The sequence below is a fragment of the Schistocerca piceifrons genome, chromosome 4 (assembly GCF_021461385.2).
Source record: "Schistocerca piceifrons isolate TAMUIC-IGC-003096 chromosome 4, iqSchPice1.1, whole genome shotgun sequence".
Lineage (NCBI taxonomy): Eukaryota > Metazoa > Arthropoda > Insecta > Orthoptera > Acrididae > Schistocerca > Schistocerca piceifrons.
Genome location: NC_060141.1, coordinates 322,164,126 through 322,178,848, shown reverse-complemented (window position 1 = coordinate 322,178,848; position 14,723 = coordinate 322,164,126). Strand labels below are relative to the sequence as shown.

General features: G+C 41.3%; 1 protein-coding gene across 1 annotated transcript in view; it reads right to left on the bottom strand.

Moving 5' to 3' along the window:
- Nucleotides 1-14,723, bottom strand: part of LOC124795818 (neuroendocrine convertase 2) — a 1,530,590-nt gene that overhangs the window by 962,147 nt on the left and 553,720 nt on the right. Inside the window, exon 4 of the mRNA XM_047259899.1 lies at nt 353-457. Coding sequence (XP_047115855.1) covers nt 353-457 — 105 coding nt within the window. The remainder of the gene's footprint in view (nt 1-352; nt 458-14,723) is intronic.

Genomic DNA, 14,723 nt, shown 5'->3' with positions numbered 1-14,723 from the left:
CCATGTCATCACATGACAAAATTGCAAAAAACTGTTTTCCGATTGCTATCCAGGAACGAAGTGAGCTGTGAGAACTCGCTTTTATTTCAATGAATATTACTCTATAAAATATTTTACAGGATCCAACTTCGAACGTATTATTTGGTTAATAGGTATGACTCAATAACCACATCATTTTCACAGTTACCTTAAATACTGTTCATCCCTCGTTAGCATACATGTAAATGGTGTACACTTTGTCCACAAAAACGGTTTCGTTTGGGCAGTCTGTGAAAGCAGAGATAGGTGAAGAGAGGAGAGTAGCAGCAGCAGTTGCAGCGGCTGCAGCAGCCGGCCAGAAGTGTGTACTCACCAGGGGGTCCACCTTGAGGCGGCGCACGTGCGGGACGCTACGCTTGCTGCGAGCGTGCGGCAGTGCGCGGTGCACGAAGTGGAACTCCCGGTCCGAACCCAGCACCTGTAACAGACACCACAGCCGGCCGTTTGATTCAGTCTGCAGTTAAATAAAGCGTGAACTCTACGGAAAGGTAGAGCTCACGTGTTCCTTCCTGCGTAAAAATCTGTACAGGTATTAATATCTACGAACAACCGCAACAATAATTACTTTGTAGTTAAAGTTGAAGCTTGGTGGCAATATTATGATTTTGGTCTGTTTGCGTAACATATAATGGATAGCAATAATTTAAGTCGGTGGGGAAGCCACTATGTTGGCAGGACTGCGCAATTCGGGAGAACGAGGGTTGAAACCCGTGTCCGGCCATCCTGATTTAGGTTTTACCGTGAGTTCCCTAAACCGCTTCAGACAAATGCCGGGATGGTTCCTGTGAAAGGGCACTGCCGATTTCCTTCCCCATCCTTCCCTAATTCGAGCTTGTGCTCCGTCTCTAATGACCTCGTCGTAAACGGGATGTTAAACACTGATCTCCTCCGCCTCCAGGATCCCACAGTGTCTTGGAGAGGAAAACGTTATTGTACACAAGTAGTGCCAGTTCTGTTGGACATGTCCGACAGAACTGACGCTTTTCGTATACATCCCATAACATTTCCTTCAGTGTGGATACGTTAATATCGTCCAAACTGTAACGCGAATCAATAACCTGCGAGTCGGGTGTTAATGGACGAGGGGCGCTGCATTGCAGCGTACTATAATTTGGAAATGTGGGCTGGTCAGGAACCGAGTCCAAATGGCCGAAGCGGTTCTTGGTGCTACAGATGCTAGCCATAATTATCCCGCACGACTTCTCATCAGATAATTTCTCACTTACTCCTCTTTCTGGACTTCCCTCAAACGAAGACGAACTCTGCGAAGTGCATTTGTTTGCCGACGGTGAGAAAAATGTCCTTGATTTTTGGCACTTCCTTAATGAACGCCGCTGTGATGTTGCCCTCAATCCCAAATAAAGACAATTTTTCTCCAACTTCCTCTGTAGCGTCTTTCTTAACCCACCCCAGAGATAGGGCGATGTCCCAATGAGGAGTTGATCCACGCTCTTTCTACTCTTAGAACCTGTTATTCTCTCGTCTTCAGAATGTCTCTGTGAAAATACCCGTCGGTAATTCCACCGAGTATGGTCATTTGTCGCTCCTTCCTCATCTTGACGTAGGTTTCCTGCTATTCTCCGTAGTTTTGGTAATATCTTTTTTTTAATAAAAAAGAAACAACAAAAAAGGAAAAATAAATGAATCATTTATGCTCTTTCTATCTACTCCACCTTCCCTATGCTTCCCTCGGTTTCTAGGGAGAGTCAACGTGAGATTTTGGCCAGGCATCGGGCTGTGATCCATGCCCGCTTCGTCCACTCCCTCCTCTCTCTCTCTTTTTTTTCTTTTTTTTTTTAATAAGAGAGAGATATATAGAGAGACAAAGGGATGTTAAGACTCACGGGAAGCGGTAACTGCGGTTTCGAGTCCCGGTCCGGCACAAATTTACAACTTTCGCCATTGCATTTAATTCCACAATGCACTGTGTGCCTGGAAGTCACTAGTTTCCCACGCACCCTTTCCCTTTTCTTCCCATTCCTCTGTTTCATGTACAAAATATCTGTTAACTCTCGCAATACCAAGGGAAGAGCGTACTTTATGCCCACCTTCTGAAAATATCATTACCTGGTGATCTATTTCACAATTTAAAATTTCCAAATAAATGTTTGAGTTTCATGATTTCTTATTCCATATTCCCTAACTGGTTTAAATTCTTCAGTAAAAATTAACGATAAAATTTAAATCTTGTAATGACACTGAATTTTCACGACAAATGTCATTCTTATGTTCTCGGGTTTAGGACCTTCCTCCCACATCTACACAGGGTGTTTCAAAACTGGACGGCAAAACGCCAGGAATGGACTCCTCATATAACAAAACGAAAAACAGTCTAATAAACATGGGCTCTGAAATGAAAACCTTAAGACATATCACCACTTCTCCATGTTACGTACTGTGAAATAAATCAGTTTCAGGTAGTATGGACGGAAACAAGAAAAAAATGTCCATTAACAATTGCCATCACGCATACCTTAAGGTTTGTTGGTCTTCGTTTTTTGCTGTCTGCATAAAGTGCTACTGTTCCCCTTGTGGCAATACACTTTATGGAAAATGCACTGATATTGCTAGCCTTTTTGTTCCGCACAATTACTCGTACATCCTGTTTTCCAGCAGAAGTCTTAGGTCTATGTCATTCCTGTTTTGTTTGCATTATCAACTCCCACGGGTGCAACTGCAGAACGCTGCCACATGAACGGTATTTCAAGGTTTTCCACCATTTAGCACCTTCACTCCACCCCTTAACTCCTGTTTGTGTTTCAGATACGACATAAAAATATACGGTATAGAATCACTGAATCTCTCCACATTTCTCTTAAATACATTTACGTTACAAGGCTTATTAGATCAATAAGTATAGCACATTAACTGTATTTAACACTATGTGAATTAACGTATATTTAACAAACAGATTACATTAAAACATTTATAGTGTGCTTTGACTGATTCTCCTAGCGACTTCACTTGACTTCCCAATGTTGCGCAAATATTCGGTAAAAATTTTCAAAATCGATTTCAATAATTGTGATTGATTACAGCAGACCAGAGTTTACTAAAATGCGGTTTTTGTCGACCATGTTACAAGTCAGTGGAATGTAAATTACGAGGAACGACTTCACCAGATGATAATTCAGGCCAAACGCAACTCTATCGTCAGAGCTCTGCAGAGCGAACGCATTAAAGTGACTTCATTTTTTTTAAATTTCTGGCGATGAGGATGCAGGACTTAGGAATGAAGTATGTATGTGAACAGCATGTTATCAGCAAGCATCTCTATGGTCTCTACTATGGACCTATCGTAACGTGTAGGCTACAGTGGAACAGGAAAAGCTCATTCTCGCTCTCGAGCGAAGTTGCTAACCGTATTGTTTCGACCATACATTCACCGCTTTGTTACATATCTGTACGGCGTGCACCATGCGGGCCAAATATGGTCTAAAACATACTACAAAAATATTTTTGTGTTGACATTTAAACTATACTAAAAATGAGTGGGAATTCAATGTACCGAGCGGTTCTAGGCGCTACAGTCTGGAACCGCCGACCACTACGGTCGCAGGTTCGAATCCTGCCTCCGGCATGGATGTGTGTGATGTCCTTAGGTTAGTTAGGTTTAAGTAGTTCTAAGTTCTAGGGGACTGATGACCTCAGAAGTTAAGTCCCATAGTGCTCAGAGCCATTTGAACCATTTGAATTCAATGTAGACGTACACATACTTCTCTCTCTCTCTCTCTTTTCTCTTATGGGACCAAACTCCTTTGGTCATCGGTTCCTAAGCTGCACACTACTTAATCTAACTTAAACTAACTTACGCTATGGACGACACACACACCCATGCCCGAGGGAGGACTCGAAGCTCCAACGGGAGAAGTCGCGTATTATTTCTAGATTTCAAAAACGCTTACGATAGCATAGACATAATTAAAATCAGTATAGATGAAACTTTATGTCGTATCAAGATAACTGCAGGAGAAACAAAATTTTAAGGTGTTTACTGGACTGAGACAAGGAAGCGCCGTTTCACTTATTTTATTGAATCTCGTCTTAGTGAAGTTCGATAGAGAATTTATTAAAACTAATCCACACGGGATCCAAATGCAGGAAATGAACATTATTAGACTTGCCTAAGCAGATGATATAGCAGTAATAAGCACTTCCAAAACATAATTAACCAAAATGATGCGAAATTATATCAAAATTGCTGAGAAAGAAGGATTACATCTTAATAAAGAGAAGACAGAATATCTGGTCGTAAGTAAGAAAAACCAAAGTGATGCACCCTTGGCTGAAGATGGATTCACTTTCAAAACAGTTGACCGTTTCAAGTACTTAGGGAGTCTCTTTAGTAACAATAATGGAATGCTTAATCAACTACGACATAATCGCGTATACAAACAGTGATCCAATACTGAAAACTGATTTTTTATTCCAGTCTCTGATCACAAATGAATTCTTTAGACGATGACCGCTTTCAGTCTGTAATGACCATCCTCAGATCTTTTTTACACCATGTCCTAAAGTAATACGGCCATAATGGCATCGTCAAAACATATAAATGCAATCAGCATAGAATCTACGTGACGATGCTATGCTGATTATATTTATATGTTTTGACGATGCCATTATGGCAGTATCACTTTAGGACATGGTGTAAAAAAGATCTGAGGATGGTCATTACAGACTGAAACCGGTCATCGTCTAAAGAATTCTCAGAGACTGGAATAAAAAAACAATAATGGAATGGATATAGAAGTAGATGCCCGACTAGCAACAGCGAACAAAACACTCTTAAGTTTTATCAAAATCTTACAGAAAAGATAATTTAGTACTAACTTAAAAATCCGCTTGTATCAGTCGACCATTATACCAGTAACATTATACGGATATGAAGCATTAATATTTAGAAAGAAAGATGAAAACTGTTAATATTTCAAATACTAAGAAAAAGTTTTGGTCCAGTATACGACGAAGATAACATGGAATGGAGGATAAGAAAAATGAAGAAATAAGAGAACTGTACACACACCGTAACATCGTAGATGTGCTAAAGAAGAGCAGGTTGAAATGGGCAGGCGATATAGCACGAATGACAGAAAACAGACTACGTAAAATAGCATTCTGAAGGACAATAGAGGGAACGAGAGGAAGAGGAAGACTCAGAAGTAGGTGGAGAGATAACATTAGGGAGGACACTAACACTGAATGGACAAACCGTGCACACAACAGAACGTAATGGAAGAGGCTTGTAGAGCAGGTGTGTGGTCGATAAGATCCTTGCCACTAGTAAATAAAATAAAATAAATAATAATTTGAACTACGATTTCTCGCTTGACTGCACAAATTCTCTTAACACATTTTACATACCTAACAAGTTTGCAGCAGTGCTTCATTCGCAGAATATGATCTGTGGTCAACAACTTTTTTTAAGGTGGAAAATGGAAGGCGGGAGTTGCGTGACGCTGGTGTTCCATGGAAGTAAAGTGCGACTAAATGGCCAGTTGCAGGCGAGGTGAAAGCATGGTCCGTGGTACTCTTCTGTGTTCTGCTATGTCTTCTGTGATAATTACCTCAGTTTAATAGACCAAACAGTGCAACTAAACAGTCGTTCTAATACTTCAGCAAGTCTGATAAAAGAGAACAGAAAGGCACAGTAAAAGTTACCGGGAGGAAACAGTGGTCGTGTGAAGCTATTGCAGATTATGAGCGGTTGTGTCCATATTCATCCATGGTCCAGTTGTAGGAATATTTATTTCATTTCAAGTTATTTAAATGTAAATCCAGTATTTCGAATGTGTTTCAGTATGTTTGTGAGTGTACGTTGGCTTGGGGACATCGTGGGAGCGCTCTAGCCAATCACAGCGCTCGTTACTACGGTAGGCGACTACCGAAGTCAATGGAAAGACTGTATGGAAGTAGAGGAGGAGCATCGGGTCGCACAGGACACTGGAGAGTCCTGGACGGGAAGGCGTGACGGACGGTCGCAGGAAATACTTGGAGAGTGTTGAGCAGTTTGCGCGTGGTCGGGGAAATACTTGTAGAAATATTTCGTAGTGCCGACTTGTGCACTTGTGAGATATCCATGGCATTTGCAGTGAAGACATAGTATGCGTTTAGAAGTGAATATCTCGCGAGCTTTGTTGTTGCGCATAACTAATTACGTGAAGTAAGAATCTAATGTTTCCTTGTTGTTCAACTTATATTTTATTTAATTGCTGGACCATCGACACCAATAAGTGTTTTACAGTTGTAAGTGGCATTCTTAAATGTACTTCTGCTATCATACTCATCATTTAAAGTCGTTAAAATAGCACCTGCAGATTTTATTTAATTGAAATCTTTCATTTATAAATTTCTATGTTACATTCAGATGTGATAGGAACCTTTGGCCATTCGATTCATGTGTGTATTCTTATTGTATACTGTAGAGTCAGCAGTATTTGGCATGTAATGTGGCAATTACGTATCCCAGTCCCTAGACAACGAAACCAGACAAAACTTTTAATATTTCAACTCTGAGTCTGAGGGTACGTAGGTGAGGGCCACTATTAATTTTTTTGAAAGCCCGCAGTTGCTATTACAGGAACGATACTCACAAAGGCAAAAAGGCCTAATGAAACGTAGGTCTTTGGTCTAACTGATATGCAGTCACTATGGAAAGGACGAACTAAGAACATTCAGTTTAGATGGAGCAAAAGCAGAACAATTATAATTAAAAGTGAAATACTTTTAAACCGTGGTGTATGTATCAAGTAACCAAAGATAATTATCCACCTTAGAGTGATGGAACTATGAGGAGAATGTTGTGTAAATAGGGACATATACGCTTTATCTACAAAAGAGAGATTAGGGAAAACAATTGGAGGAACTTGTGTATTGGTAAAAAATAACGTCGGCCGGTGTAGCCGAGCGGTTCTAGGCTCTTCAGTCTGGAACCGCGCGACCGCTAAGGTCGCAGGTTCGAATCCTGCCTCGGGCATGGGTGTGTGTGATTTCCTTAGGTTAGTTAGGTTTAAGTAGTTCTAAGTTCTAGGGGACTGATGACCTCAGATGTTAAGTTCCATAGTGCTCAGAGCCATTTTTTAAAAATAACGGCCTTACGTGAAGCGTACAATAATTGTCAAAGTCACATCCTGATGAAAGTGGTATTAGAATGTCCTATGGAGGTCTGTTCATAAGTCAATGTACGGGTCCAGACCAAATTAGTCTCTCGTGAATCCAATGGTGCTGAAACTGAAGCCAGCAGAAACTTGAAATGCCACTTTTAAAAAGATATTTCCGAATGAGGGGACCAGCATATTTGACCTCCGGGCAGACTCACAAATGAGAATTGTTTGTACTGGCACTCCGCCATGGAAAAACAATGTAGACAAGGTAGCTAGGCACTAGAATATAACGGAATGCGAAATAGATTTTACACTGAATACGCTGTGGAATGATCTCCTTTTCTAGGTCGTATTTATCGACAATTATAGTACAGCGAATATTCTGCGCGACTAGGAAACTGTGCGGGTCACTCCTGCACACAAAAACATAAAGTATCTGATACAGGAAATTACAGATCACTATTCTTCTTTTACAGAATCCTATTGATGTTCGAAGCTTAAACATTATGACGTTCCTCGAGGAAAACAAGTTTCTCTCAAGGAGTCAGCAGAGATTCAGGAAAATAATTGTGTGATACACTGATTGCTCTATTCATAAACAACATCCTTCAAGCGGTAGATCTCCTAAAAGCGTTCGATATTGTGCAATATAGTCTGCCACTGATGAATATACGACCATAAAATCTTTGCAAATATGTGATTATTTTGGTGGATATTAGTCTGAAAGAACCCAGTATGTTATACCGGACGAAGAATGTTCTACTGAAACGAGAGTAATATTGAGCGTGTCCCAAGTAAAGCGTAATAGGATCGATAAATTTGTCAATATTCCTTAACGATTTATGAGATAAAATCAACAGCGTTATAAGGTTATTCGCCAAAGTACTATTGTCTACAGGAAAGTTGGACGACCGTCGAGAACTGCAGAAGGACTTAATTAAATCTTCATTCGATGTAATGAAGTTTCTAATAGTACCAGCAAATTATAGATATGTCGAGAAGAAACTCAAAATGTAGAGAATTACCAGTTCCTAGATACCTGTAAAATTTGGTTTGATTCACTGGAGATGGTCGGTGAAAAGCTGCGGATTTTCTTTTTAATTTATATTTTTCTGTATGCTACGCCATTTATTCGTGAAGTTTTTCTTGTGTGAGTGTTGCATCATTCTGTTGTATTTACTGAAATGTAAAAGAAAAATCGAACAATTTTTTATTAAGTATCGATATGTACATAGTCAGAGGCGAACCTCTATGTAAAGACCGATTATTAATTAAATATTGTACCTCGTTTTATAGATTAACAGCCGCTAGTTAACAATTATCGTAATACTCAACGTTAAGGACGGCATTCGTATTTAATGGGATACCGCTCATAGTTGGCACCAACAATAAGTGGGCCCGTGATGACTGGGTGTTGTGTGATGTCCTTAGTTAGGTTTAAGTAATTCTAAGTTCTAGGGGACTGATGACCTCAGAAGTTAAGTCCCATAGTGCTCAGAGCCATTTGAACCATTTTAGCCAATAAGTGGGCCCAGGAAATGTTTCCGCAGCCTGCACTGTAGCACTACTGATGGGATTTTCCTAGGCTTCGCGCTGCATGAGAAAAGCACCCGTCTGGCCAGCAATGACAGAGCCGCTCTTGTTGCATGAATTCCATGGAAAAACGCGAGTGAGAATCATGTTCGCAGCCTACGTTTTCAGCTCTCTCACTACGTGCAAAAGACCACTTTCACAGTTAGGTACTTGACATTCAGGAGAAGCTAATATACTGCTAACTGCCTACAACAGACCTGAAGCCCGACGTGAGTACGAATTCGATCCATTCCAGTTGTCTTAAAACATGTACTAAGCAGATGTCCGCACTCTTACAAGACACAGTATTTTTCTTCTCTGTCTTCTTCTACAATAACATATGGTACATACAAATGAACATATTGCCAATACTGTAATAATTTTTAAGAAGATATTTTGTTTGGGTATGAGACGCAGGGTCGGACATAATCCCCACACAGTTTCACCTTCGTCAGGAGGAAACACTTCTGTGATTTGTAGGAAATAAAAGTAACTGTAGTTTCGACATCTACCATTCCTCCAACTGAAGCAATTTATCCATTTTATATTTATTGTGAACCCCTGTCTCGAACTGCTTGCATTCAATTACACTGATCAGCCCAAAAATTTATGAGCACCGAACTACTATCGATATAAACCCGTCTAGGCGATAGCAGCGTCACCAGGTGAGGAATGAGTGCTAGTCAGACACACGCACGTACATGTAGTATCAATGAGCGTGCTGTCCATTTGCAGAACGGGAAAGGCGCGCGATTTATCTGGGTTTGACCGAGAGCAGTTTTTGATGGCCTGGAGGCTCGGCACTTCGCAAACTGGACGATTGTCGGGTATTCGAGGAGTGCTGTGGCGAGTGTCTTCAGGAGGTGACGAACCCAAGGTGAAACTACGTCCGGAAGTCGTTGGGTTGGGCGTCTACCCCTCATTACAGATGTCGGATGTCGTAGGCTGGGCAGACTGGTGAAACACGACAGGCGGAGAACTGAGGCGGGACTAATATCAGACTTTAATGCCAGGCAGAGTACAAGTGTGTCTGAACACACAGTGCACTGACGATGGTCTCCGCAGCCGACGACCCATGCACGTGCCAATGTTAACACCACGACATCGCCAACTACGACTGAAATGGGCACGTGACAATCAGCACTGGACGTTGGCGCAGTGGCAGAGCGTTTCATGGTCTGATGAATCCCGATATCTTCTTCATAATGCCGATGGAAGAGCGAGAATCCGTCGTCTTCCAGGGGAACAGCACCTTAACACCTGTACTGCGGGGCGGAGACAAGATGACGGCGGCTCCTTTCCGCTCTGGGGAACGTTCACTCGGGCATCAGTGGGTCCAGTGGAGCACCATGACGGTCAAGGAGTATCGTACACTGGTTGCAGACCGCGTACACGCCTTCATGACGATCATGTTTCCTGACGGAAGCAGCATTTTCAAACAAGACAATGCTCCAAGTCACAAGGCCAGGAGTGTGATGGAGTGCTTCGAGGGGAACAGTGTCCAGGTCTAGTTGATGTTCTGATCTCCCAGCTCATGAAATCTGAATCCGATCGCGCACATCTCTGATGTGACTGAACGTGGCGTCAGAGCTCATCGCCCATTCCCGATTATCTACGGGAATTACGTGACTTGTGTGTGTGTGTGTGTGTGTGTGTGTGTGTGTGTGTGTGTGCGCGCGCACGCGCGCGCGCTCAAATGTGGTGCTAGTTCCCTCCAGCGACCTCCCAAGGCCTCATTGCCTTCAAGCCTCGAAGCGTCACCGCTTTTAAGCTTGCCAGAGGTGGACAAACCAATTATTAAGTTGGTGATCGTAATGTTCTGGCTGATCAATGTATTTGTTACTTTATTCAAAAAATGGTTCAAATGGCTCTGAGCAGTATGGGACTTAACATCTGAGGTCATCACTCCCCTAGAACTTAGAACTACTTAAACCTAACTAACCTAAGGACAGCACACAACACCCAGTCATCACGAGGCAGAGAAAATCCCTGACCCCGCCGGGAATCGAACCCGGGAACCCGGGCGTGGGAAGCGAGAACGCTATAGTACGACCACGAGCTGCGGACTTTATTATTAAATTTCAACATCCAGCATTCACTTGGCAAACTATAGCCTACCAATCCTCAATTCTACGATATTGTATAATCCTGTGGAATTCTGTGGCTGTTTGTCTTCCACCACAGTAAACTCCAACGAAAGACAGTACATTGCTTCTTTTTCCTGTAAAGATTGGCTAAGACTTCACGAACGTTTGACGTTGATTAATGGCAGCATAGATTTAGTGGTACGTTGTGGTCTTCAGTCCTGGTTTGATGCAGCTCTCCATGCTACTCTATCCTGTGCAAGCTTCTTCATCTCCCAATACCTACTGCCAACTATATCCTTCTGAATCTGTTTAGTGTTTTCATCTCTTGGTCTCCCTCTACGGTTTTTAGCCTCCATGCTGCCCTGGAATACTAAATTGGTGATCCCTTGATGCCTCAGAATATGCCCTACCAACCGATCTCTTCTTCTAGTCAAGTTGTGCCACAAATTTCTCTTCTCTTCAATTCTATTCTATACCTCCTCATTAGTTATGTGAACTACCCACCTAATCTTCAGCATTCTTCTGTAGCACCACATTTCGAAAGCTTCTATTCTCTTCTTGTCTAAGCTATTTATCGTCCAAGTTTCACTTCCATACAATGCTCCACTCCATACAAATACTTTCAGAAACGACTTCCTGACACTTAAGTCTATACTCGATGTTAACAAATTTCTCTTCTTCAGAAACGCCTTCCTTGCCATTGCCTGTCTACTTTTTATATCCTCTCTACTTCGACCATCATCAGTTATTTTGCTCCCCAAATAGCAAAACTCATTTACTACTTTAAGCGTCTCATTTCTTAATCTAATGCCCGCAGTATCATCCGATTTAATTCGTCTATATTTCATTATCCTCGTTTTGCTTTTGTTGATGTTCATCTTATATCCTCCTTTCAAGACACTGTCCATTCCGTTCAGCTGCTCTTCCAGGTACTTTGCTGTCTCTGACAGAATTACAATGTTATCGGCGAACCTCAAAGTTTTTATTTCTTCTTCATGGATTTTAATTCCTACTCCGAATTTTTCTTTTGTTTCCTTTACTGCTTGCTCAACATACAGATTGAATAGCATCGGGGATAGTCTACAATCCTGCCTCACTCCCTTCCCAACCACTGATTCCCTTTCATGCCCCTAGACTCTTATAACTGCCATCTGGTTTCTGTACAAATTGTAAATAGCCTTTCGCTCCCGGTATTTTATCCCTGCCACCTTCAGAATTTCAAAGAGAGTACTCCACTGGCAGTGGTACGTTAGTGTGTTGAAAGTCATTTTATTTTGTGACACAGAAGTTTCACTTACTGCAGTACAACGCAGTAAACCTGAAAGGTTGATGGATGCTGCAAATGGACGACGCGGTCTCTTGAAGTATTTATAGAGGGAATATGACGCCATATAGATAACAGCGTCTCACGTGATGATTTTATTAGTAATCATTTTCGGCACCTTAAAACTACAGTCGTCTGGTCTGTGACTACGTGTTGTTTCAGAGACTATATACGAAGCAACAGGGTACCCAATTTAGAAAAAAGTCCACGATGAAGACAAAATACAGATTGAATACAGTCTTAGTCGCGCTGCTTTCTGCATATCGTATTCTCTGTGACTAAAACTCGAGAATCCGCATCGTCCATTCTGAAACTTAATGCTTCCTGCAACAGCCCACATGTTTGTCACCGTCTCTCCTCAAGATTCTACAGAATGACGAAGTGTAGTATAACAGTATCACAAATTCTAACTTCTGGCTATTAATTAATCGGTATTATCGCTACCTTCACCTCCGTACAAGTGGTTTCATCCTCTAAGAGCAAGCAAATACAGTGCTATACATGGCTACTATTAAGCGGTTGTATGGCATATATATGACGGGTAAATGTTCTTGACCTGCTAGAAAGTGAGTAATAATGCATGAAGCGTATGTATTAAATGTTGCTATTAAGCGGGGTAGAAGTATCCCTTTTGGCTAAGTAATTTCTGTAGTTCGGTTAACAAAAAGAGAAATTATTTTCTTGCGACGGCCACTGTCTTTAGCAAACCACTCTCCTATTGGATTAATCGTCATCTGCTGGGAGATGCCTGACGAATAATAAATTAAGCAAGTAAAACCCAATTTTCTTTTAAGATAGATTGGTATGAGGAAAAATTAAAAATAGGCAAGAAATGCTCAATATGCGTTGCACTATCGAAATAACTATGGCATATAATGATTTACAGTAAATGATAGTAAAAACAGAGCCTTGAAAATTTCATAAAGCGTTCCGATAAATGGAAAAAAAGCTTTTTTGGAACAAACAACCGGCTGCTGTTGCTGAGATAAACCCAAAAATGTGCAGTACTGCACTCAGTTAATATTATCAGTTAAAGATAAAGAAAGCAGGGGAGACGGCAGTGTTTTTTACTTTGTCTGTCGTACCTTTTTCCGTAAAATCTTATTTCAGACACCAAATTGTAACTCCGTTTTTGATTATACACTGGAATTTCTAGAAGAAAGCAAAACAACGAAATGAGTGAAAAACACAGTAGAACAACTTACGAAGCAACGTTCAAGAGAAGAGTACTACCTCTCCCTTTCGTATGCTAATTTCATTTGTGTGTATCATCTTTTATGGCGAAAGGAGACAGAGAAGAAAAATTCTGCGTCTTGTAAGAGTGCGGACGTCTACTTAACGTTTGTTTTAAGACTACGGCTGGAATGGATCGAATCTCAGGTCTGCTATGAAACAAGCGAGGCAGATTGTCTCTGGGATGGATGAGTGGGAATGGATAAAGATGTAATTCCGCGTCAGTCACGAAGTTTAACTTAATCCACTATACATTTCGATGGTTAACCATCATCATCAAATTAAAGGCGTTCTCTACATTGATGTTGTTAATAGAAAGTATTGGTAACTTCGCGCAGAAGCAAGAGAGGCGGCCAAGAGGTTATGTTGCGATTTGCACTGTTGATAATTGGACGACTTAACCACAGAACTTATGGATGTACCGTACCGCATGGTTTAAAGAAAATGAAATTACTTACAAAGCAAGAGAATCAGTATTTGTGCTGTATTCTGTCGCTAAAAATCGCAACTCCTTCCGACTCAACATGAAATACTCACTGTTGTTATGTAGCAAAGAAGTTACATTATTCACCAAAGTTGTTAAGTAGTCTTTGGTTTCAAGCATCTTTGGCGAAAAATGTGATTTCTTTGGTATACAGCTACACTGTATCAATGATGTACAGTGGGCTGCAATGGCGATACTTATAATACCTTTAAACCATCTACTATCTTATAAGTTCTGTTACACATTCATTCAATTTGTCAGTAATAGAAATCGCAACGTAGCCTCCACACCTCACCCCACCCTATCCCCCTCCCAAATGCTTCCGCGCAAAATCACTAACAACAACCATTTAGAAGACGCCTTCCACTTTAATACGGTAATTACTCATAGTAACGTGTAGTGGATTAAATAGAGCTTTGTGATTGATGCATAATTATGGTTTATTAATCTAATTGCTTGTCACAGCCCTCAAAACATAATCTACAATGGATGAGATTGGACGCATGAGATTGCACGAGTCTGGTTCGAATAGTTGCCCGATAAAGCTGGCCTGCACGCGAACGTTTGAACGCCGCAGAGTTTTGATAGGTCAGGTCCTATTGCGGGGGAGGAGGGGGGGGGGCGGAATGACTTTGCCTGCCACCAGTCATTGATCTGAGTTACCCAGTCGGATACAGGAGGATTTGCAGTTTAACGAGATTTCCAATCCAAGAGGAAACTCGGCATTTTTGACATTAATAATCGTTGCCAGAGATAGAAGAAGCAATAAGGATAGAAGGAAAAGCCTATGATCGACTGGAAAGGGAACCTTGGTTCTTTAGATTTGCTGTCGTTCAGTGAACCACCAAGTGGTAGCAAAAACGTGTTTTGGTATAAAGCTA